The 24,437-nt window shown below is 48.8% G+C and overlaps 1 protein-coding gene across 1 annotated transcript in view; it reads right to left on the bottom strand.

Moving 5' to 3' along the window:
• CSMD1 (CUB and Sushi multiple domains 1) overlaps positions 1–24,437 on the bottom strand; it is a gene marked incomplete at both ends in the record, with an annotated part of 1,655,719 nt that overhangs the window by 274,386 nt on the left and 1,356,896 nt on the right. The window contains 5 exons of the mRNA XM_081269879.1: positions 4,126–4,282; positions 8,124–8,293; positions 16,858–17,046; positions 22,516–22,731; positions 23,692–23,808. Coding sequence (XP_081126005.1) covers positions 4,126–4,282; positions 8,124–8,293; positions 16,858–17,046; positions 22,516–22,731; positions 23,692–23,808 — 849 coding nt within the window. The remainder of the gene's footprint in view (positions 1–4,125; positions 4,283–8,123; positions 8,294–16,857; positions 17,047–22,515; positions 22,732–23,691; positions 23,809–24,437) is intronic.

Below are 24,437 nucleotides of genomic sequence, written 5' to 3'. Positions count from 1 at the left end.
GAAATGAATTACAGTAGAGGGGGTAGAGAGAGAAGAGGGGAGGGGAGGGGAGGGGAGGGGGGATAGTACAGGATAGGAAAGGCAGCAGAATACAACAGACATGAGTATGTCAATATGTAAATCAGTGGAAGTGTAACTGATGTGACTCTGCAATCTGTATACGGGGTAAAAATGGGAGTTCATAACCCACTTGAATCAAAGTGTGAAATATGATATATCAAGAACTATGTAATGTTTTGAACAACCAATAAAAAAAAAATCACAAAAAAATAAAAATAAATAAATAAAAGGAGTTTGAGCTCAATATGGGATTTTTAAAAAATTCCAAAACTCCTTTTCTTTAAAAATTTGTCCAGATATTAAGAAAATGTAGTCACCCACTGTCAAGACAATTTTTGCTGATATTTAAAAGCTCAAAATCACTGTGAGGAAGCAGAACGAAAGTGCTCCTTAGACTTGCTGAGACTCCACTCCTTACTCTTGGAGCCGGAGTGGAGGACCAGGGATCCAGGAGCACAGCCTGAGAACACATACACAGCCGTGCACATCACATTGCTAATCCCACGTCTTAATCCAGACTCAGGTTACAGGTCACACATCAGCGTGAGGTGCAAGGGGTGCAAAACAGATCCCGTGGTCTCTGCTGTCAGAGAGCTCACAGGAAATGGCCCTCGGCATGGTCAGGATGTTATGGCACAGACAAATCTGTAGTAAGAGCAGTGTTTTGTCATAGAGGCAGACTTCTTAAGTTTCATTTTGGTCCAACTGACTACTTAGAAAACAGTAGTGGCTTAATCAATGCCTGTTAATTAGTGTATTTATTCTGGGTGGGCCCAATGTTGATCTGTTTTTCTTCCTTGCCAATGTCTTGGCACATCTCATTATCAGTCAATATATGTGGTGTTTATTAAAGTGCATCTCCTAAAACATCTGAAAGTAAGTTCATCAATAGTTCTGGGTTTTTGTCAGGAGATGAGGATTTGGGTCCCAAGCACATCACGCCTGGTGTGAAGCTCCAGCAGGTCACTTAGAGATAGGAAGATACTTTCTAACTTCTGAAGAGGACTAAAAGCCACCGGTCAAGACCCAGAATTGCCAAGGTGCTAAAATTGGAAGCAACCCGGAGCTCTCTATTAATACTAATAGCACATGTGTGCTATTTGTCTTCACTTCTAAAAACCACAGCCTATTTATTAAGCTATATATTTATTCTGATGACTAATTCACTCATGTATGCACATTAATTATGGATCTAAAACATTTAAATATGAACATTTCCTTAAGTAAAAGCAATTAACTAGCAAGAGGAAATCACAAGTCTTTTGAAAACAGTTATCATCATTTCTGATATATCTTTTAGGGATGGATATTCGATTCAGGTATTCGATCGCACTGTGGGAGCTTGGAATTTCTTAAACTTAATTACTTAGTGTTTAAACCCTAGAATTTAGTGTGAGGTTAATACTATTTTGATGACATAGCCATCAGCACCATTAATTCCACATCACAGATATCTTCTCCCTTGCAGCAGCCTGCTCAGACTTACGAGGTTTCTACAAGGGGACTTCTCCCAGGACAGTCTGCTTCTGAGGGTGGAGACGGGGAGTGTGATGGGCAAGGGAGAGGATGCCTCCTGTTGTATGGGTCTGAGTGAGAACCACAGGCCTATCATCTCCAGTGCTTCTTCCTTCTTTTTCCAGAATGCTTGTGCTACTATGCAAATGTGCCCATGTAATTGGAATGTCCAGGAAATATGCACTGACTCAAACTTTCTCAGAGTTCCTCAGGAAACCTGGCAGGACAGCCAGATGTCCTGAGCCTGGGCTGCCATCAAGACAAACGAGGAGCTTTGGCAACCCAAGAGGGCCAAGTGGGGGCTGAGAAGAGACTCCAAGGAAGCCCTCTTGGTGAGGGTGGGTGGGTATCAGGAATGGAAAGTCTGCAACCCCTGTCTCCACCCAGGCCTTGCTAACTACTGCTTGAAGAACAAAGGAGACAGCAGAAGGCTGTGGACAGTCCAGTGGCCCTCTCCCCTCTGACGCTGGGCACATGAGGTTGCACGCTCAAGCGTTGCTTTTGGGGACTTTTGCACATCTATGAGAACAGAGCTAAGTGTGTGAGAATCAAGAACTGCTCCAGAAGGTATCAGGAGGAGGGGAGACAAGTAGTCGGGAACAGCAGGGAGACACAGGCCACAGCCTGGCCCAAGGCTCTTCCCGGGAAGCGGCCTCACGAGGGCAGCACAGTGGAAGGTGAGCCCTGGCGCCCTGGCCACAGCTCTCTGCTCTCTGGTGAGGAACAGGGACAGGAGACGCGGTTTGTGCGATAAGCCAAGGCATCTAATTGTGCTCAGTGGAGGGAGCACTGAGGAACCCTGGGTGTGCGTGGGAATGTCCTCCTGTCCACCCTGCACCGGGAAGGTGGAATGTCCTCCTTTCCACCCTGTGCTGAGAAGGCTACCCAAAGGCTTTGCAGTTGCCTTCCCAAGTGTCAGTGCAGTCCAGGAGCCAGGAGGGGGGTATCGATGCATCCAAGAAAGAAGCACACTGCCGAGCACGAGGAAGGGACTACAGCACAGGAGAAGGGTCCCCAGTGAGTGCTCCACCTGCCCACACTGAAAACGGTCCCTAAGAGCTCTGCAGTGTTTGGAGGGTGAGATTCTGAAGGCTGGGGTCTCTTAAAGGAAGCCATACTTATCAATCCATCCCAGGCTGTCCACCATCACTGACTTAAGCATAGGAATCAACTGAAACGCTTTCACTTTGTGAGTCTTCAATGGGATTCTCATGAAAGTGAAAAGTAGGCCTTCTCAGGACATCGGCCACTCTGCTTTTGTCCAGTCTTAAATCCACCAACCATGATTTTTTTTTTTTTTTGTATTAAGGGGACTGAGGCAATTGATCTTCCTCTGGGCACCTGGATTAGCTTGGGGTCTGAGGGGTGATGATTATCCTTCCAGAAATTCATTTGCTCATCTGTCAAATAAAGGCAGCAGCTCTGATGGGCACCCACATCATTTCACACTAAAAAAATCTTAATTTCTAAATTTCCCATGTCCTGGGGTCATTTTCATGAAATTCTAAAATCAGACTAGTAAAAGATTGCACTATTTATATATTGAAAGCATTTCAACTGATTAATCACCTTTAGTTATCCAAAGAGAATAGCTATTTTTGTTTTTAATTTGGCTGTAACTAAGAATGTTGCAAATGGCCATTATTATAGTGAGATTCTTCTTTTTTGAAAAAGCAGCAATTAATTTACCTCTCTTGTCTTTTTAAATTTATATCTTAAAAAGGAAACCTTCCATACTGATTTGCATTTTGGGAGGTCCCCAGACATCAAACCCAGGGGTGTTTTAGGGATGAGCTCCATCTCCAGCCCTTTTTATTTTTTGAGACAGGGTCTCCCTAATTTGCTCAGACTGCTCCTAAATTTGCCCTTCTCCTGCCTCAGTCTCTAGAGTTGCAGGGAGAAGGTCATCTTTGTGCCACCATACCCAGCTGATTTGCATTATTACAGGGTGCTGCAGAACACTGGTTAAACTGTAGGCTGCAGGTCAAATCCACGCTCCACCAACTCAGAGAAAGGCTCTCTGGTGAGTACTCAAGCGACTGTTGGTTCTATCATTGGGGGAATGAGTGGTGAGAAAAGAATCTACAAGATCCAGTTGCTATGCAGTTGTGTGTATACAGTTGTGTGTATGCAGTTGTATTATCTATGTACATATATAATTTATAAAGTATAATATATATTATATATATATATATATTAGTCAAAAGCCTTGGGAGCCTTCATCAAGAACAAGCTGATGGGGCTGACCCCATTTTAAGCATTCACTCTAAATCCTTCATATCCATGTTAGTCTGCCTTTGGATGGTGCACATGATGCCACCATCAATCTTTAACCCCAGCAGCTCTTCAATGTCATAAGCTCTTTCCTCTTCAGGTCTAGCTATTTGATTATTAAAAAATATGCATACCTCTAAAGAGATAAATTTCAAACTGCTGCTTCTCCTCATGTTTCTGAATTTACTGGTTTGGACAGGTAGGGAATCAGACATGGTAGGGGACAGACAGAGAAGATCAATAAAGGCACAGGGTGGGCCGACGCGAGCGGCTTACTGGAGTAGGTGAGTTGGAATCCTTGGTCGGTGTCTGACCCGTTGCTGTTGAACTCCAGCCACAGGTGATTGGAGGTGCTGTTGAGGGTCAGCCCCATCAGCTCCTTCTTGGTGAAGGCTCCCAGGGCTCGAGACGAGCTGTCTCTTCCGTCATAAACCTAGTGAAAATTCACAGCATGAGTCCTCCCGTTCCCTGCTATATTCGCATGGTAGCAATTTTAACAAGACATTCAAATCCTCAAAGACGCACTTTTATGAAGTATTCAGAAGCACTAAATCATCTATTTTCTTTGAGCTTCATCCTTCCCTTCAATGCTACTTGCCACAGACTCCATCCCATCCTCTCACACTGGCTACCTGGAGGCCTCTTTCCTGTTTGTGTAAAATTAAGTGAGTGTCTCTGTGCATTCCTGGGTTCTGCTGTCTCCTCTCGTCCCTTCCTCAGGGTGGAAAGGTGGGAAGATCTAGCAGGTTCCAGAGGCGAGAGTCCCGCCCAGACCCAGCTGTGTAAGTGGATGTCCCTCCCTCGTTCCCCTGTCTAAGGCAGGGAACCACAGCACTACTGAACCCCGGCCCAGCACAGTTCTCAGGCCCGCAGGGGACTAGCCTTGGTTTTGCTGTCATGAAAGAGGCCCGTCATGTAATAACAGCAGATGGGTCATCGTGCCTGGAACACTTTGTACGGGCCGTCTTCTGAAGTGACCGTGAAACTCAGCAGCTACGATCAGTCGCAGAAGGCAGTGCACACAGGGGGCTCGGTGGTGATGGGATGTCTGGTGAGGGGCAGGGCTCCTGAGGACTCCCCACCTTCAGGGAGCCACCTGCACCTCAGTGGGAGTGGGTCACAACACTCCATGGGGACCCCACCCCGTGGCACTCTCTGAGCTGAGGTGTGTCTGAGGAAATGGCATCAACATCGACTGAGCGTGGTGGCCTCGGGCATCCCAGTGCAGCTGGGACACAGGGCACCATCCTCGCTCCCCTCCCTCAGGCAGAGAGCTGCCCTGTGGACCAGGCCACGGGGTGTCTGGAAGAGCGTCCAGTTTTTCCTAATTGAAAGCACCCTGACCTCTCAAGGCCATCCTCTCCATGTAGGTGCTCCCGGGCCTGGTCCTCTCCCCCTCTGCCCGCCTCACGTGGACCCTGGCTCACTCCTCCCTGTCACCACACCCATTGCTTAGCAGACTATACACACCAGCACACTCATGAGAAAGAAGACACATCTAGAAGCATTATTAGTTATTTTATTGCCACTAATTATTGTATACACAGTGTCATGTAATCATTTTCTCCCTTATTTCCTTATTAAAAGGCTCCTGCCATAGGCTATGGTTTTTAAGAAGTCTCTATGACTTTAGATGGGGCCTCCATGAACTTGGAAGGCATCTGACATGCTAAACAGAAGGGTTGTAAGCCCCGAGGAAAATCTGTCTCAAGGAAAAAACATCAGGTCTCCCAGAAAGGCCAAGGGCACCTGGCTAGGCCCACAGAGCTGGGACAGATGAGAAACAGGACTCATGGCCAGCTCTGCTCAGTCCTGGACACCACCTCCCACATGGCTGCATCCACCTGGCTCCCTCAAGGGGCTAGACCTTGCACCCCACAGAATGTCACCAAGTTGGTGGCCTCACGGTTACAGCAGCAAAGCTGAGCAGCTTGAACACTTAACTCCTTGACTCTCCATAACAGTGGGTGGCTCTATCCTGCATGTCCACATCACCAGTGCTTAATGCTGCCCTTGACTGAGGACCCAAGATCAAGCCTGAACCAGCTTTGTTTCATTGCCTCTCTCATGGTGAGTGAGGGCTCAGGGTTTGCACACATCACCAAGAAAGAGCCAGGTGTGATGCCCGGGTGATTCCAGGGTAATGAGCAATGGGCCTGCTGGGTCTGCACATCTCCAGGTTGCAGCTCTGCAACTAAGCAGCTGTCTCCAAGCATTCTTCCAGATGTTAGAAAGAGCCTTGGCGCCACCTGCTTCACACCAGGTGACAGCCGTCTGCTCTGAGGACCCTCTCAAGCTTGCATTTAGTCAGTGCATCAGAGGGATGGAGCAGGGAGCAGGTGAGCAACTGGAAAAGCAGGCATCTCCGAGTGCTGATGCTGAGTTCTCACGAGATCTCTCCTGCTGCCAGGAACCATACCTCTGCTCTTCCCGAACCTGCTTTTCACAACGTTTCATAAGAGCCATTTGTCTTACCTGTCGTTGGGGGGAATGTGGGTAGTGTGCATACATGACATCTTCGTCTTTGCTATTGGATCATGGCATGTGTGAAAGATTAATGTGAACAGATTTTGCTCCAAAATTAAGATAGTTTAAGCACTTTTAACAGAGATATCTATGAGAACATTCTACAAAACATAAGATGGCAAAATATTTTGGCATTTTATGTGATTGACAGTTTCCCTGCAACTAAAGATTTATTTTTACTTTTTGTTGTAATCAACAAGTTCAAGCTGCTCCTAATTAAAAATGAGCATGATTTCCTTCCCTCCACTTGGACATTATTTATCAATGCATATTTGAAACAGTATCTCTCATCACTCACCTGTACCAGAGAATAGTCACTCAAAAGTTTTGTGTTAAATTTGAGGCTGTCAATGAATTCAGAAAATTCTTATGACTCAACTTCATAATTTTTTTTTAGATTAGCAGGAATGCTCCAGCTTCCTGACTGAAAAACACTTCTTAATTACAGCCCTTCATGCTCTCAGCATGAGCTTTCAGAAGACTACTAAATCAAGGGACAGCCAGAGTAAAACTGCTGTGTTAAATGATGCCTCTGCAAAGTGGTGCACCTTGTACCTGAGAGGCAGCCAGGCACTCGGGTCTGTGAGCTGCCCTGGACCCTGCACATCACTGCCCACGAGGTCGAGAGGGTCAGATCACCCTGCACAATGCCACGCCAACACAGAGCAGCCCACTTCTTAAAGCTTAAAGTGATTTGAATCTGTTGAACTTGAGAGGTGTCTCTGTGTGCAACCATGAGGCTGCAAATATAACTGAAACCCACTGTAGAGGGGAAATGAGCACGTGGCCCTCCCTTTCCAGGCACCAGCTTTGGTGTGGTCCAGCTGCCCGACTCTCCCCATGAGGAGCAGCTGGATGGGCCAGATGACTTACAATATTGGCCTTCATTGCTCAAAGCCTGTCTCTTTCATCGTCCTAGGTCTGCAATGCCCACCATCCTGTTCCCGGGCTTTGCAAGGGCCCCACTTTCTTGAAAGAGTCACAGGGTAGGTGAGGTCTATGCCAGAAGCCTTAGAAACGGAAGGTGATTACAGATGGAGATGAAGTTGTAGGAATCATGGCAGAGCTGGGGGCCTGCTGCCCGTGGAGCAATGGTCATGGTCCAGCCCAGCGACTCCCTGGCTGACCACGAGAGTAGCTGGGCTTGTCCCCATCAGCCCACCAGAATCCTCCAGCTCCAAATGTGACAGCCACATTCATAAAAAAGAACACCTGGAGAAAGGGTTGGCCTGGGGTCCCACAGGTTTGAATGATTTCCTTGTGTGCCGGGCATGATGTAACAAACATCATATGTTAAGTTATCTAGTCTTCAAAACAGCCAAAAAGAAGGTACTGTTGTAGGGTCTTACACATAGAAAGCAAAGGCCATGCATACCAAATAATTTTCCCACAACACATTCCTTATCAATGTTAGTTGGATCTAGGATCATAGACAAAATGATTTCTAAATCCACACAGACTCTACAAAATGACACCATGCTCTACTTCATCAAAGCAACTGCATAAATGAATGGAAACAAATTATGTGTATATGGAGGTATATCAGTACCATGGAGGTCGATATGAGAATAGATGGATACATAGATGGAGAGAAGGATAGAAGATGGACACATAGGAAGGAAGAGGGTGATGGAGGATATTGGACTGGTGGATGGGTGATGGACAGGTGGGTAGACGGGTGATAGACGGATGGATGGATGGTAGGGAGGAAGGCAGGTGGTAAACAGATGCACCAGCTCGAGGCTTACCTTTAGCGTATCTCCTTCCAACAGCTGGAAGCTCCGCGCTCTGAGGCGGATCCCCCTGCCAGGTTCCGTCTCTATTTTATAGATACACTCGTGGTTATTATCATAATTGGATGGGAAATTTGGAGACAGTAATGTGCCTTCATTTCCTTTCACACTTGCTCCACATTCAGCTAAAATAAATAGGACATTAAAAAGAGGATTCAAAAGTGGAATTACTGATTTTAATAGATCAAAAATTCCAACATTATGATCACCCTCTCTTCTACCAATGCATGTCCCTCATTTATGCCTTTTTTTAAATTATAAAAACAGAGTAGTGGCTTACTTTTACAGCTTAATCACGGGGCAGAAAAGACATCCCATTCCCCACTTTTCAATAGTTTCTTGGTTATTGTACTAGAACGGCCTTCCTCTGTGGATGCAGCTCACTACCCTATGAAGAGCTCCCTGGCCACATCTTGGCCTGGCCCCCTCTGCCCACCTGTTCCCCCCCCCATGAAATGCCCGGTCATCTCCATGTGCCCATCCTATTGTGAGACCAGCATGCTTTCCTGCTCTTGAACTTCCTGGCATCAAGCAGTGCATTTAAGGGGGTCTAATGACACAGAAAGCAGCAGAGCCTTCTGGTAGGCCACAGCACTGTCCCGTCCACACTGTCTCAGGATGGAGACCATCCCGTGGCAACCACTATGCTCTTTCCCCTTTTCCTGATGGAAGAACAGGGCTGTTGACTTTCAACTCCAAAATCACACAAAACAAACTTCCTTGAACCATGGCGAAGGAACAATAATAAAACCCTAGTATCTGTTGATCATGGAAAGTCACAAACCCTCAGCATCTGTTTTCTCATCTATGACTGTGAATGGTGTCAGTTAAGAACGCCTTCAGCTCTAAAATTCCATGACAAAAACAGGGTGAAATGAAGTCACTACGCACACAGACACACATGTGCGACAGACGTGTGTGCGACAGACCCCTGGGCTTCGGTATCAACGACTTTACCAGCCACACGATGTGACAGGCAGAGTGATTCTTAAAAATTCAACAAGATAAGTATTGGTTTAAATAATAGCAATGAAGTTGAGCTGAGCCCAAGTAAAGCATTAATTAAGTACCAACAGGAAGGGAAAGCAAGCACACTCCGTCCCCCGCAGGCTGCCCCAGGCAGGGCACAGCCTCTGCAGGTCCCTTCCGCACGATCTGGCCCTAGCACGACTCTTACTTTCTTTGGCAGTGAGTGAGAGAGTGACATCACAGGCCACAGTTCCCTAGCCTACGTGCAATAGGGGCTGTTGGGCGTCTTGGGGAGACCACGCTGGCTCGTGCCTGGTGGTGTCCTCATGTGGGAGGCTGTGAGGGGAGAATAAGGCAGGAACATGCCTGAGGACTTCCTTCCTGAACAGAGACCATCAGGCAGGAGTGGACGGACATTTGAGTAGGTGCTGAGGGAGGCCCAGGGACTTGACTCGGAGACCTGAAGAGATGGCAATGGGATTCCACCACAATGTCAAGGCTTCCTGCTCCATCCCGTTACTTCACGGTGCAGTTTATACTCCAAAGCGTTCTTTTAGCCACAGTTAGTGGACAGAAAACTGTATGGCTGCTGGCGTCCCTTCCAGGTCAGACAGCCCGGGTGGAAGACCATGGCTCCATAGCTCGCACCCAAGAAGATGTTCACAGAGGCCCTCCCTGGGCGTCGGTGATCATTCACTGACATTGACCATCCATGTGAATGTCCTCTTGTTCCTTCCTGAAGAATCAGAGGGCTACTGACCCACAGGCAGAAGGCACAAAGTGAAAACCAGGACAGAACCAGAAGGCGAGGTCCCCAGGGCTGCTCTGCAGAGCCGGGGATGTTCATACTCACGAAGGCACTGACCCAACAAGGACAAGGGGAGAAAGTCACTGCATCTGTCGACCAGATTAGGGAACCAAATCACCAATATTAGGAATTTTTACTTAAAGTTGAATTTGGCAACATTCAACAGAGGAAACTATTTGAAAATCAAATTTAGGTCCTTTAACACAAGACTTATAGGTTTGGGAAAAGCCTCACACTATTGAAATGTAATACATGCCAACAAAGTGTCACGGGGAGCACATTCTGGTAGAGGGACACTTCTGGGGACATGTTCCTGTAGCTGTAGAAGTAACACATGGAGAATCCGCCCAGCAGGCTGAGCTGTGTCAGGAGTCCTCTGTCCTGCAGGCGGCCCTGGCCACGAGCCTGCAGCGGGGTGGGTGGGGTGATGAGGACCTGGTCTTCAAGAGCTGCTCTCCATATTCCCCCTCAGCTGCAAGAGGCCAAGAGGATGGAGGGAGCCTTGGAGGGATGAGGGCCAATCGAGCAGCCACAGGGCTCCCACCCAAGAGCTCTGCCTCTCTGCTGCCTGAGCAGCTGTGGGAGATGGCCCCATGCTGCACCCTCACAGAGCAAGCCAAGCCAAGCCTCCCAGATCCAGGCCATCTGGGAGTGCCACAAGCACCACTGCAGAGGAAGAGCTTTCTCCTGGGACTGGGGCTCCCTGTCACCAGCTGTGGTATCCGTATTTACCTAGGCAGGTTTAGTTCCCTTGGCTAGTGGTGGCTGGCCCACCTACCCTTGCCCTCCACACTACCAGAGATTTGTATTCTATTGTTTTCCTTCTTAGCAAACTTGCCACATGTTTTACAGATTTGTGAGTATCTGAAAAGTTTTAAAGTAGGTTCAATCCATCACAAGGAGGCTGAGGCATAAACTAAAATAAATGATGTTTGCTAGCACAAATTTTCTAAGTTCTCTGCATTCACTCATAGTTCTCCCAGTGGTCCTATGTGACAGATCGCTAAGCCTTACTTGTAGATGAGGAAACTAAGGCACAGAATGATTCACAAATCAAGGCTCTTTCCCAAGGTCACAAGGTGAATGTAGATTTGAGAGATACAAACAGTAAGGGCTCAGGAAGAGAATGACACTCTTCACAGCCTAAATGATGCTGAACACATTTTATATCAAATTGTTCACAATAATGCTCCCAATTTATAATGATGAAATGAATATTGGGAGGTCAAATTTTCTAGAAGAGTATGTTATTAAGGACATTCAGTTGAAACAGGTCACCAGTGAGCTGAAGCTTGTGTTAGTCATCAACCATGTAATCATGTCTCATAATATCCCAAGAAGAAAGGGCAAGAAAGAAGAATTGAGCACTGTTAGCCATGGAAGAACATGAAATCAAACCCAAGGAAGTAATTCTGTATATCTTTTTGTTGGCATTTAGATTTGGAGGCTCTTTTAAAGCAAATAAATAACAAATGGTGGTAACTAAGTCTACACTATGCAAAATAATAACTGCAAAATTAACTGCCCGCTTGTGACTGATACCACGTTGGAGACTATGTTGCTTCAGCTTGTGGGAAGAGAAGACAGGAGCAATGAGCCAGCTTCTGAGCCCCCATGTCTCACTGCAGACTCAACTCAGAAAACAAATCTGCTGCATCTGAGCACGTATTTCTCAGAACTTGAGTCACGATGGAGATTTATCAGTAAATAGGCAATGATGACTCTTTGAACCTAACTTACACATGACAACACATCTGCATGGATATCATCATTCCTGGGCAGAAAGAACCAAGATGTGTCTAAGAGCCCCAGAGAAGTTCACTAAACCCTGGGACTACACTGGAGGAAATAACTAGAGGAAGCTAGGCACTTAGGCTCAAAGGCAGGTGCTCAGAAAAATTGTAAGATTTAAGGGATCAAAAAATCAAAAATTCTTTGAACTTGACTCAAGGGATCCAGTGTAATTCTTCATTACCAGAGCAATTAAATGATTCACTTTTTACATTTTTTAATAATCCATTTAATATTACTTTAAGGTAAATGGATACAAATTTTCTTGATATGAATCATTTGCTGTATTATAAAGAATCCACTGAAATTTTAATTAAAATTGAATTGTTATGGAAAGTTTTGGAATGAAACTAATTAAAACTAAATTAACCATGATAGAAAGGAGTCAACTGATTTTTTTCCTTGAATTTTTGTGTACAAAGGCGATGACCTGTGACACCAATGTCCTTCCTCTTCCTCTTGGGCTGCTGTGACAAGCACCCCCCTGGGCCTGGATCAACAAGCGTTGTTCACAGAGACAGGCTGGGAAGCCCAGCATTGCCAGGCCCAGGATCCCTGTGGCTTAGCTAATTCTCCACAGTGAGAAAGGCCACGCCCACTGCTACAGGACACGCCCACCTAAGCAGTCTGCACCGCCCACCTGAGCAGTCTGCACCGCCCACCTGCACCTCTCCCCAGCTCCCTTCAGACACAGCGCTGGCCTCAGGGAACACAGGTGAGTCCCTGTGGCCTCAAGGCCTCCTGGAAACTGTGAGGGGCTTTTGAGAAGGCTGTGAGGTTGCCGGGAGAGTGGGTTCCGTTCACTCTGATAGGTGTGTGCTTTGGAAGCACAGGAATACAAAATGGCCTAGTTTACTGCATTTAATGAAGCAAATCAGCAAACCTTGCCCACGACAGAGGAAGTATGTGTATCATTTAAAATACAGAGTCCTACATTTACTCGGAGAAGATATAAAATGGTATTACATTTGACCCATTTATTGTCCTATGCACATTTACTCTTTAATTAATCCTATTATTGGATTAGCTCTTAAGAATCAGCAGCAATTAAAGTTCTAATTTTTAATTTCGTTTCAAATTTTTGAATCAAGAGTTTATTTACAGAAACTATGGACTCATTGTCATAGGAAAATAATGTTTAATTAGAATTGGTCAAATGTATTAAAGCCAAATGCTTTTTAGGGTTCAAAGAAACTTGAAGTCACTATACACTCTGCCTCTGAAATGCCTGTGACCCATTAGGGTAGCTAAGGGTCTGCAGCTTGGTGTCTGTTCTGCTGACAGACTCCGTTCTCCGGTCAATAGAGTTTAACAGACTGACTCCAGACTGACTCCGAGAGAGGCCATCTCCCATCTCACTCACGTCTTGAAGAACTGCCTCGCCAGGTCCTCACCTGGTGCTTTATTCAGATGTGGGTGCACAGCTCTAAGACCCCCTACCTGGGAACACTCTGTGTCCTGGGAACTGAAGCCGAGTCCCAGAGGCAAACAGACCCACCTCAGCTTGCATGGGCTGTTCTGATAAGCCTGAAAACACTTCTCAGGTGGGGGCATAGCCAGCCTCCCCACAGGCCCCCAGCTGGGCCACCCACTGGCCACAGTGCAGGGTGACAGGCTGTGGCGCTGTCAGTCAGTGTGACTGGGTCCTGCCACGCACACCCAGCCTGGGGCCAGATCAGCCTCACACTGGAGGTAAAACTTCCCTCGAGTGCATCTCAGTGCTGTCCACTGTAATGCTGGGCCACCATGCTCTGGGGACTGTGAGAATCATCACGGAGATTTCTTGGGGACACTTCTCTTCCTTAAATCTATTCTCTATCTTTTGCCCTGCTTTCTAACCAAGATGCCACAAAGTATCTGAAATGTCACAGAATAGGCATTTTTTGTTACTATTGAACAGTCATGCAGCCAACTCCTAAAGGCCCTCAGCCACTCGAAAGTCTCTGGCCACAGTGAGGCATGGAGAACAGGAATGGGAGAGGAGATCCAGGACTTGCCCCGCAATGGTCTTCTGTGGCTTGCTTCCCCTGGGCAACCTGATGGTGGGGTATGTGCTCCATGGCCTGACACGGAGCTTGCCCTGAGCAGCTGTGTCAGACGGTAGGGGACATCTGCTGCTGTATCCACGCTGGTGAGATAGAAGTGCCGAGACACCAGCCAGGTCCTTACTGACCAACTGAACCCTGGTTCAAACCTTCTCTGAAGGTGCACCTACTGTGGACGTGTAGTCACGTCACCAACAAACCTTCATTTTGACATAAACCATTTAGGACAGCTTTCTCTGCCTGGCAGCTAAAGCAATCTTGAATGGTACTTGGGTAATTAAACGCTCAGAGGTGCCACAAGAGAGATCTTAAGCACGTCTAGAGGAGATGAACAGCATGGGGTATATGAGATACATCATCATAAACAAATAATTAGATAGAAAGAGCCCAAGAGGAGTAAATGCAAATGAAAAGAAGACTTCTCCTCCACTCAGGAGTGAACTGGAAAAGAGGGAAAGGGTGGCTCAGGTGTTACCCAGGAAGTGTGGTAAGAACGGGTGGATTAGGAAAATGAGGGGTGCTCACGACTCGGTCAACGTCCTGAGGCTGTCACCTGCCATCTCTTGGGTGGACTTGCAAATTTTGGTCATGGACAAATCATGGCTATTTCATAATTTTAAAGGAACACAGAATATTGCTGAATCAAGTTTTCTAGATCTAAAGAGAAGCTTTAAGGGAGGTCACCTGGTTCCTTGGGTGAACAGATGGTCTCAGGGTGAGGTGGCTCACCTGAAAGCAGCTCTGGGTCTGGGGAAGACCAAGACACAAGGCAGCTTTGACGACCCAGGCAGCTCCCAGGGAAGATGGAAGACTGCTTCTCCACAGTTCAAAAGTGGGTAGAGGGGTAGTGCAGTGCACTCGGAGGACAGAAGTCTTCGTCCTGAAGGGAGGGGCCAGCCCTCCATGTAGGGGTGCCTGGTGACAGGCACGGGGTAGGAAGGAGAGCCAGGGCTCTGTGCTGGGGGACTGGGTTCCAGCAGAAGCATGCTGAGTGGGAGCCCTGGGGGACCTGGGCATCTGGCCCCTCCAGTGAACGGAGGACCCTGTGTTGCAGGGTTGAGAGCAGTGCCCAGGGTGTGGGGTAGAGTGATTCACCAGGTCCTGCTGAGGGACAAATGGGTTGAGGTCTTGGATATGGACAGTGCCTTCTTTCCAGAGTGGACAGCCTGTGTTCCCAGGGCTGGTGGGCTCCGTCCAGCAGCCAGAGGCCCAGCCCAGGAGAGAAGCAGGAGAGTACACTGGGCCTGGACACTGTGACTTGGGTGAGCATGACCTGAGAGCTGGGCACAGGTGGGGTCCTTCAGAACCAGAAATGAAGAGAGGTAGGCAGTGGGAGAGGAGGAAGGACACACCCACTGTGCCAGCTGGTGTGTTTTGGGGCCATCAACAGCACCTTTACTTAAAGGTATCTTGGCCAGGTGGGCTGGGAGGAAAAATCAAGAGGGTTTATAGGGTCAGGGCCAACTTAGATCCCATATGTGGGTGGTGGTTAAAAGCGGGACCCTGCTTCACAGAACCTTCGGAGCTCTGTGCCCTTGGGTGAAGTTCTCAGATTCTTTGTGTCCTAGAATTCCCATATTTAAGACAGAATGACCATAGACCTGCTCACTGCATACAGATGCGATAGATTAAATAAAATACTCATGCCTGCCCTCCAGGAAGCACTAAGGACCCGTCGCTGCTATTCCAGGTCTAGATATTGTGCAATATTTTAGACAACAGTGTAACAGGCAGAATAATAAGAAAGGCGGTGCAAGGTAATAAATCTAGATAAAGCAGAATGACAGCAATGGATAGGGTGACCGCAGACCAGCGAGCGCCATGTGTGTGGAAGCTTGCTGGATCTCACTGAGGGAGGGTCGTTTCCCAGGCCTCCGTCTGTCTCTGGCAGGCCTGTCTCATCTGGGGATCGGGGTCCGGGCAACTCTGGTAACACTCAGATCATTCGCACAGGCTGTGCTTCTTTCAAAGACAGTTTTCAAAACTTGTCTCCAGTTCTCAAGTAAAAGTCACAACCAAAATGGGAAGTCTGCTCTCAGGAGAGGGTGGCCTGGAGGACCGTGCGGACTGGGTGGCCTGGCACAAGGAGGAGGTGGTGTAAGTGGGTCCCTGAACCTGCCTGATGGCTGCCGCCAGATGGAAACCTGAAACACTGCCTGGTGTTGACTCGCACGGTGTTCCTAAGTCACGCTGAGGGTTGGAGAGACAGGGGCCGTGAGGAACCTGGGGATGACACGTTGACATGCTAGACCTTCCTGTGTGTAGCCAGATCTTATTCCCAAGGTGACCCCGGCTGCCCCCGGAATGTCAGCTGATGAGATTAGTCCTCAAGGACTCAGAAAGCACAACCCCAGGGTGATCTCTCACCCACCTCTGCTTCTAGGCCTTTTTCTCTAAGTTAAAGGAACAGGGGGTAAAACCCACCATGTGCCCAGCAAGGCTGAGGCAAGTGCAGACCTCTGCCTGAGCTGGCGATGGGCCTCCTGGCCATGGTCAGTACCTTCCTGCAGCCAGGGGCCAGGGGTCCCTCCAGGCCCTCAGAGCAGCACAGAGCCAGCCACCCCTGAACTCCACCTCCGACCAGCACTCCCACCCAGCACGAGCCCAGGACGTGTCTCCAAGTACTGACAGGAAAACTCCTGCGGGTCCTGCCCTCTCTAGCCTGGAGCCACCTGACAGTCCACAGCAGGCCCACATCAGAGGCTCAGGGGACAGGAGGCCGGGCTGCTGTTCCAGATTGTCATCACTGCTCTGCCAGGAGAGTGTCACTTCCAACCAGTGCGTTACCAGAGGCCCCTCTATTCCACCTGGGCATCTACCTCGTTATTATTTCCCAGATTACTTGTATACACATGTACCTGTACTTTCCCTCCATAAATATGCTTGACACGTGATTACGTTCACTCTTGTTCAGTTGTAAATCTTAGAGCTGAAAGGGACACCCTTCACAAGACAACTCCACAGTGTGGGCTGGGTCCAGCCTGGGCCCCACCTCCCTGTCCACCCCACTCTGCTTCCTGGCTGGGCAGAGCCCTGTCCCCACAGATGAATGAAATGAAAGCGTGTGACCACCTACCCACACACCTTGGCAGAGGTGCACTCCACACACGGCGGCCCCCACCCAGGCAGGCAAGCTTGGTGGCACCTTCTAAGCGGTATCCCGGGAAGCAGGAGAAGGTCAGCGAGTCCCCCACGCCAAAGTGGAACCCGATTCTGCGGCTGAAGGCAGGGACTCCAGGGTCGTCACACGGCTCCAGGTCATACTCTGAGACAGGAGGAGAGAGTGTGAGCATGTGCAGTTGGTCGATGCCACACGGGGACCTAACAACTCAGCAAGAATTCAAAGAGGTCTCGTTAAAAATATGAAAACAGGCAGCTGTTCCCAAGCTCAGCTGTGCTCTGGGGGTTTCTGTCCCTTGCATTAGGAGCTCTCCTTTGACAAGTGGTGTGAATACTAATATTTTTAAAATTCAGACACGTAACACTGCAAAGTGAAATGACGCGCTTCGGAGGTGCCCCTTGGAGAGCGTGGGGCGGTTCGACTGATACTTCTGCTGACATCAGTTTCTGCGCTGCTTTTAAAGGTGCTTTGCAACCAACCACCAAGACACAGAGCGCAAGAGAAAAGCCATGTCCAGCGTGGGTTGATGAAAGCTCCCGTGGCCCATTTTACCTCTCAACCTGCCCCAGAAATGTATAGAAAATATTCTATAAACTAGAAATTTCTATAAACCACCCAAGAAGAAAATGCTCACAAGTTTTCTAAAAGCAGTTATGCTGGCACGTTTCTGTGCCCTGTGGGGGAGTTTCAAGATACTGGTGCTGATAGCGGCCCTTCCCGACCCCTCCAGACCTCCAGACATGGGCAAGGTGCTCTGGTTGATGCTGATCCCTGGGTCTGTTGGGAAGTTCTGGTTTTCGCTAACTGTAAGTCAGACAGAGCACGGACAGGAGCCTGGATGGAGCTTGATGTCTCCCTTCCTGCTGTGCCTCAGTATGAGACGCGTGTCAGACCTGGATGGGGCCCTCAGAGGTGTGGAAAGGTCAAGTGCGGGATAAGCATTATTCAAATCACCAGGCAGACGAGGGTCAGGCTTCCAGATTTTGGCGGCAGAAGCATGGAACAGCCCACTGATGTTTCTAGGACGGCTCTGCCTTCACCGCGGTCTCCAGCACGGCCTCAAGGCCCCGAACTCTGAGGTTCAGACCTAGTGCTCCCAGTGATCAGGCCAAGAGCAGCCCTTCAACGTTCTCCATATTTTCCAAACCTGAGTCTTTTCCATTTTTACCACTTGTCTGGTTGCTCATTGGCATGTCATCGCTGGACTGATGCTGCAGCCCCATCAAGGGGCATGGGGTGCTCCTCCCACGCTCCTCCTCCTCCTCCCTGAGCCTGCTGGTCTTCCATGGGGCTGTCAGATTGTCTTTCCTCCTGCTCTGCCTTTGGGTAAAAACCTCCCGTAATTCCTGTGTTCAAACTACTCTGGCCATTCTTAAAATGTAATTAACTTGACCTTATTTTAGTGCAACCCAGGAAGAAAGACATAAATGATACCCTGTAATTGCACTCAATAAATACCTATTAAAAACTATCACATACAAAACATAATGATCAAATACTTAGGAAACACTAAGATGGTGCCGTGTGGGGAACTTCAACTCCCGTCTTGCTGAGGTCCTCCTTCTATGTGAGGTGTACTACACCTTCTCCATTCAGATGGGACCTTTCACGCAGTTTCTTTCCAACCCACTGAAAACTCTCCCGGAATGAGATAGTGATTTGGTATTACTTTGCGATAGAATATTATTATATTATGCAAAGAAACGTCGCACTGCTGGGGTTCTTGGCTTGTGTATGTTTAATTAGTGTAGATGATGGCCTCTGAGAGCCACCTGCCTGAAGAGAGAGCCTGGTGCAGAACGGTGAGATTAGATGGTGCCGGCTTTACACCCTGTGGGGTCATGGAAGGATGCTCCTGTTGATCACTAAGCAGTTTCATGATGTGCATTCGCACCGTTTTCATCCCTCGTCTAGCACAAGGAAAACGCGTGGCCCTCAGGATTCCATCTTCCCTCCGACTGCCAGCCTGCATTCATCCTTTGTCTGTAGCCATGCTCTAGCTCACTCCCCGGGTTCAGAGGCGTGGGCCGCAGCGCCACCTCAGCAGGAGACATGCTACAAGCCAGCTCGCGACACGCCACCAGGCCAGCTCCTGGCTACTCTCAGCACTAGATCTTTGAAGGACTGAATGTTCCCTGTATCTCCATCATCTGTCCTGTGTCACCTTTGCCATCTGTCACAACTCCCACAACATCACTGTGGCCCACAGCTGCCCCCCGAGGGTCAGCCCCAGCCCTCTGCACTCGCCCTCTCAGTGGGTGTGGGAACCGCTGGGTGATCTCTGCTTCTCTAAAAGGTCTCCTTCCCGAGCTTCCACAATACCCACGGCCCTCCTGACCCATGGCCCATCTTCCATAGGAGACTTGGATCCTCACCTCCAACCGCAGAGAGCTGAGCCCAGCTGTGACCCGGGGCCTGTCTCTTTGCACCTTAGACCTGCCCAGCGTCCTGGTCCTGTGGCTTCAAACCAGCCGACACTGCTGACTTTCAGGCACATTTCCTAACTTGAGCCTATCGTATCAACTCAAGACTCTCCCAATCTCTTTTGGATGTATACCTTAATTTTTCCAAAATAAAATTCTGTATTTCCTCCAAACCTGTTTCACTGCCGTGGTTTCCTCGTAACACTACATGTCACTCACCCAGCCTCTCCTGTCCAGCCTCCCTGCAGTTCACACACAGAACCTGACCAGCTCTTCTCCAGCACCACCACCGGTCTGAGCCTTGCATCTGGCCTAACAGATGCTGCTGAGGCCTGCGCTCCTTAGGAGGCTCCGTATGTAGAGGGCCTACCTGTCAATCTCTGCTCTCACCCTCGTGAAGGGTTCAGGGCATGTGCAGAATCAACGCGCAGTGGCTTCTGAGTCCTGCAGGCCAACCTGGCTCCAGGCCCCACCCTTCCCTTTCAGTTCAGGGCTCTGGATGCAGTGGCCTCCTTGTGTGCCCTTGTGGCCCCTCCCAACACTGCAGCGCCCCCAGGAGGCCCATCCCACGTTGTCCTTTATCACACACATGTCCTGGCCATCCAGTCCCAGTGTATCAGAGCCCCTCCCTGGAATCTGTTCAGGACAGTGTCTTTTCTCCTGTACCCATGGACCTGCTTATTTCTCTCTGTGCCCCTGGAGGCTCTGCACCATGCCTTGGTCCCCAGTGAATCCAGGCTTCTCGTCTCCAGCCCTGGACTCCCGCCAGGCTTCATCCAGCGGTTCAGCCGCACTTGCCGAGTGGAGAAACACATCACAAGAGCAGTGAGCTCCACTCTGTGGGGCACTGATGGCTCAGCAGTGGGAGCAGCACCCCTGTGAAATCCCACGGGAGAGGGAGACAGCCACGTAGAAAGATGAGGTTAGGAATACACAAGTCGTACTTTATGGTGGGAGTGTTCTCATGTTGAGGTCTGTGCTCCATTCTCACAGTGGTAAGGGGAAGGCACTTGAGAGGAGGCCGTGAGGGCTCTGCCTTCAGGGATGGAGGAGGATCCTTGTCATAGGCGCCGGTCCTTGGTGAGGAGGGTCCTCTGGCCCGACCTCCTCCCTGGCTGGCACTGCTGCTGCCCTCCACTTGGGCCATGGTGAAGGTGCATGGGGCTCTTGCCCGAGGCCGAGGACCGTTATGTGAACTTGCCCCCACCACACCCACCCAGGCTTGTCTTCATGACTGTGGCCTCAGGTGTCCCCTGCACAGCAGGAACTAGACTGGGACGACGTGGGGGAAGGAGCTGTGCTGCTGGGAGACGGGAGCAGGCCCTGGGCAACCTGGACCACAATGGGCTCTGGGGCCTGCAGAGGTCTGAAGGAGACACGTGAAGAGAGAACCTGCACGCAGCATTGGGAAGTGGCCACGCTCTCATGGTTTGAGGAGAATGACCGTGAGCTGTGTGAATTAACTGAGTTGGCATTCTAGAAGCAGAACATGCGGGAGCCGGGTCGGGCACCAGTGTGCACAGACAGGGGCCTGACCCTGAGTGCCAGGGGCACCCAGCTTGGCGTGGGCATCTCTGGAGGCACCTCCCTCCCCAGTGTTGCCGTCAGCCTCTGCAGGAGCAGCCAGGACGCTCCACAGGGAACTGTATGTGAACGCAGCTTCTAGAAAGGAAAGCGACTGCACTGAGAGGAAGCGTCACAGCAGAAAAGCCCAGAGAGCCATTTCCCACACACACCAGGGAAGTCCCCCGAGGGGCCAGCCCTTCCTCTATGCAATGAAGCTGCTACCTAATTGGCCACTTGAAAAACAGACACCATGATATCAGCATCACCTGTGAGTGATTACCACTCCATTTCCAGGCAAAATCTCTCCAGATGAAATTGCATCTTTAGCGACGCTCAGGAACTTATTTCCCATGAAATGGGATTTGCTCTAAGACCATGCTGTGTGGCTGTCCTGGTGGGGTGGCCACTTCTGTAAGTTTCCTGTCAGTTTCCCTCTGTGGCGTATAAATGAATTGCAGATGTCCAGACTGTGAGGCTTTGGCTTCCTCAGCCAGTTCTGGAAACTCCACCAAGGCAGGGAAATGGCAGGGACAGACAAGACAAGTGACAACGGTCCAGATTGGAGGAATGCCCGGGGCAGCTGTTGAAGACGGCACTCCACTCCATGGAGCATGACCACCCTATAGCATTTGGCAGGTGACGGCCAAGTTCTCATTACAGGTGGGACGTGATCAGTCCTGCAGGGCAGAACTGGGAGCAAGCAGAGGCCTTCCGTCAAGAGGTCTGTAGAGTACAGGGGACAAGTGGATACCCAATACCGCAGCAACCAACTCACAAGTGCCACTGAAACTTACTAAGTGATTTTTGGGATCTTAAGAGTAAAGGAAATCACATGTGATTTTGGGGGATCGAGGACCTTCTTATAAAAGTCACATTCCATTTAACTGGGAAGAACGACGTGGACACAGGATTTTCAGGCATCCGTAAGCACAGATCAATACGACAGCTTGCACCCATGGGTGACTGTACCAGCGTTCCCTCTCTGTCAGGGACTGTGGGCTGGACCTGAGAGGCCACTGCAGCAACCTTGATCAGCACATGCTCAAGGAGCACTGTTCTCGTGGCCAAGTGTACCTTGCCCATTCTGATCAGTTTGCACATGCTTGGTGTTTTATCTGTAAAAAATCTCTGTCATAAAATTTACACAATTTAAATGCTCTAACCCATACATATAAATAATGTCTGACACAACCCAAATCCCACCCAAATATTTTCTATACATTGTGATTAAAAATAAAACTGCTACTGAACTTTGGAAACATTGTCACTGTGAATGATTGTGCTAGGACAAGTTGAAGCCATGCAGGCTGTGTGTCTGTGTGGGGTGTCCCTCAGGGGCAGGGCTCCATGCAGCACTGCATCTGCTGGGACAGCAGCTACGGGACCAGAGGACAACTGGTCCTGAGCCTGCCTCCCACCTCAGAGCCTTCTCCAAGGCCGACAGAGTGGACCGTGAGCAATGAGCAGGAAGTGCTTTGCAGGAGTGAGTTTTATTTGTAGTTATTAAGGATAAATATTCAGATAAAGTAAGACAAAAAGTGACATTCTGGTGCCGGCCGTGTGCACACTCCACAGGGCACAATTATTGCCAGGAGAGAGAAACAGGTAGAAAGGACCACAATACCTGAAAATGTGATGTTGAAGCCCTCGTAGGAAATAGAGAAGTCGGATATGAAGCGAAGCTGGGCGGTGAAGTTCCCAAACAGGCCGGCCTTGATGGTGTGAGGCAGCACCGACCCCGTGAGCCGGGCCACTGGCTCTGAGAAACTCCCGTCCTCTGTGATAAGCAAGTAGTCGTGGGAACTTTCCAGGTGGAAGGTGTGAAAGGTCAACTGGACCCCTGGGGGGAGGACAGGGGAGAGGCAGAGCCCAGACAGGACAGAGAGACAGGCGGCAGAGTTAACTGTGGCTGAAAACAATTTAAGGATAGGACATCAAGTTTAAGTCAAAATATTGAAAAATCTTAACATGAAAATCTAGCTTTGAAATTTGAGATAACATGGATCAAATCAGGTAGTTTAGAAATGAAAGAAAAGACAGGGATACCCCAAGCAAATGTTCAAATATGTAAGCGCAGCCAGAGACCAATGTAGGTATAGATATAGACTTGGATGAATAGATGTACAGAGAGATGTGGGTGTAGACCTGGATGTAGGTCTTCATAATGTCAAGGTGGCTAAAATTCTAAACAACTTTTTAAAAAATGGCAAACTTATGCAAAAAAGAAAGATTCATAGTACATTCCTACCATGAACCCAATGTTGTTAACCTACATTTTTTCTGCACAAAATGCCCTTTTCCTAGTCCTTACCATACTGACCTTCAGTATGAAGGTAAGGGTGTCTATTTGGTAAGGTGTCTTTGGATTTTATGAGGATTAATGTTTTTTATGGGATGGGATAATTCTGGATAGACTTAAAACACAAGCCAGGTACAAAAATTTCCCTAGATTAATAATATAAATTAGAACTTAGATAATTGCCTATTTTCTTTTATTTAATCAAATTTACATTCTATTGAATCAGTGCCTCTATTCCTGATGATTATGCCTGATTTCCACTTTATCTTCACCTGCATCCACCAGGTTATCAGATAAACAGCAAAACAAGGAATTAAGTTTGCTTGTAGCTTCAATAATTAAAGGCCATTTTTCTTCCAAAATCTTATTAAAAGAAGGAAATGGGAGCCTTCTATACGCATGAGGATGCTGCCTATCTTTCTGTGCACACAGCAGCACCTCTCTGACCCAGGCTCCTGCCCTGTCCTTGTCCTGTGGGTGTGAGAACCGTGACAGACATACCCTTGCCGTGAGAGACTTCAATGGTCCATGTGCAGTTCAAGGAGTTAGGATAAAAATCCGGAAACCCCGGGGAAAGGACCGTGCCACTCTTCCCGTGAATGTAGCCTCCACATAGAGCTGGAAATGGAGAGAGGATTGGAGTATCAGTGGTTCACAGCGATTGCTGGATGTTTTTAAATGACATTGAATTTACATGAGGCATGGAACAGGATTTAATGTCACATTCATGAAAAACATACAAAGCCTGAACCTCATTTTCATGGAAACCCCCCCACACACACCCAGGATGGTGTCCCTGCAGCTCAGCAAGCGGCCTGGACAACGGTGCAGGACAAAGAGACTCTGCGGGAAAGCACAGGCCAGGGCCCTGGGGCCGCTGGGCTCTCAGCAGCCCTTCCCTGAGCTGTGTCCTTGCAGAGACATGCCAGGTTCCAGGCTACCCCAGAGAGCCATTTTTGAGGGAAGAAAAAGGAAATTAGGCAGAATGATTTCAGCAGAGAAGTAGTAATGGGGTAGGTAGGACATAGAGGTGGGCTTTTTAAAAAGACATTTTACTGTCTATATTTATCCTCACATAGCACATAGTAGAGTCCACACGCATGGGGTGTGGTGATTCAGCTCTCGTTCCCAGCGTGTGTCAGCCAGATCAGGGTGATCAGCACGGCCATCTCCTCCCACATTAGAATCGCCTTGTGCTGGGAACATTCAGAACTTTCCAGCAGTTCATTGAAATATCTAACTGATCA

Source organism: Spermophilus citellus (genome assembly GCF_964194105.1).
Source record: "Spermophilus citellus genome assembly, chromosome: 16".
Lineage (NCBI taxonomy): Eukaryota > Metazoa > Chordata > Mammalia > Rodentia > Sciuridae > Spermophilus > Spermophilus citellus.
Note: the sequence above shows the minus strand (reverse complement) of the source record. Positions and strands in the feature narration are given on the sequence as shown.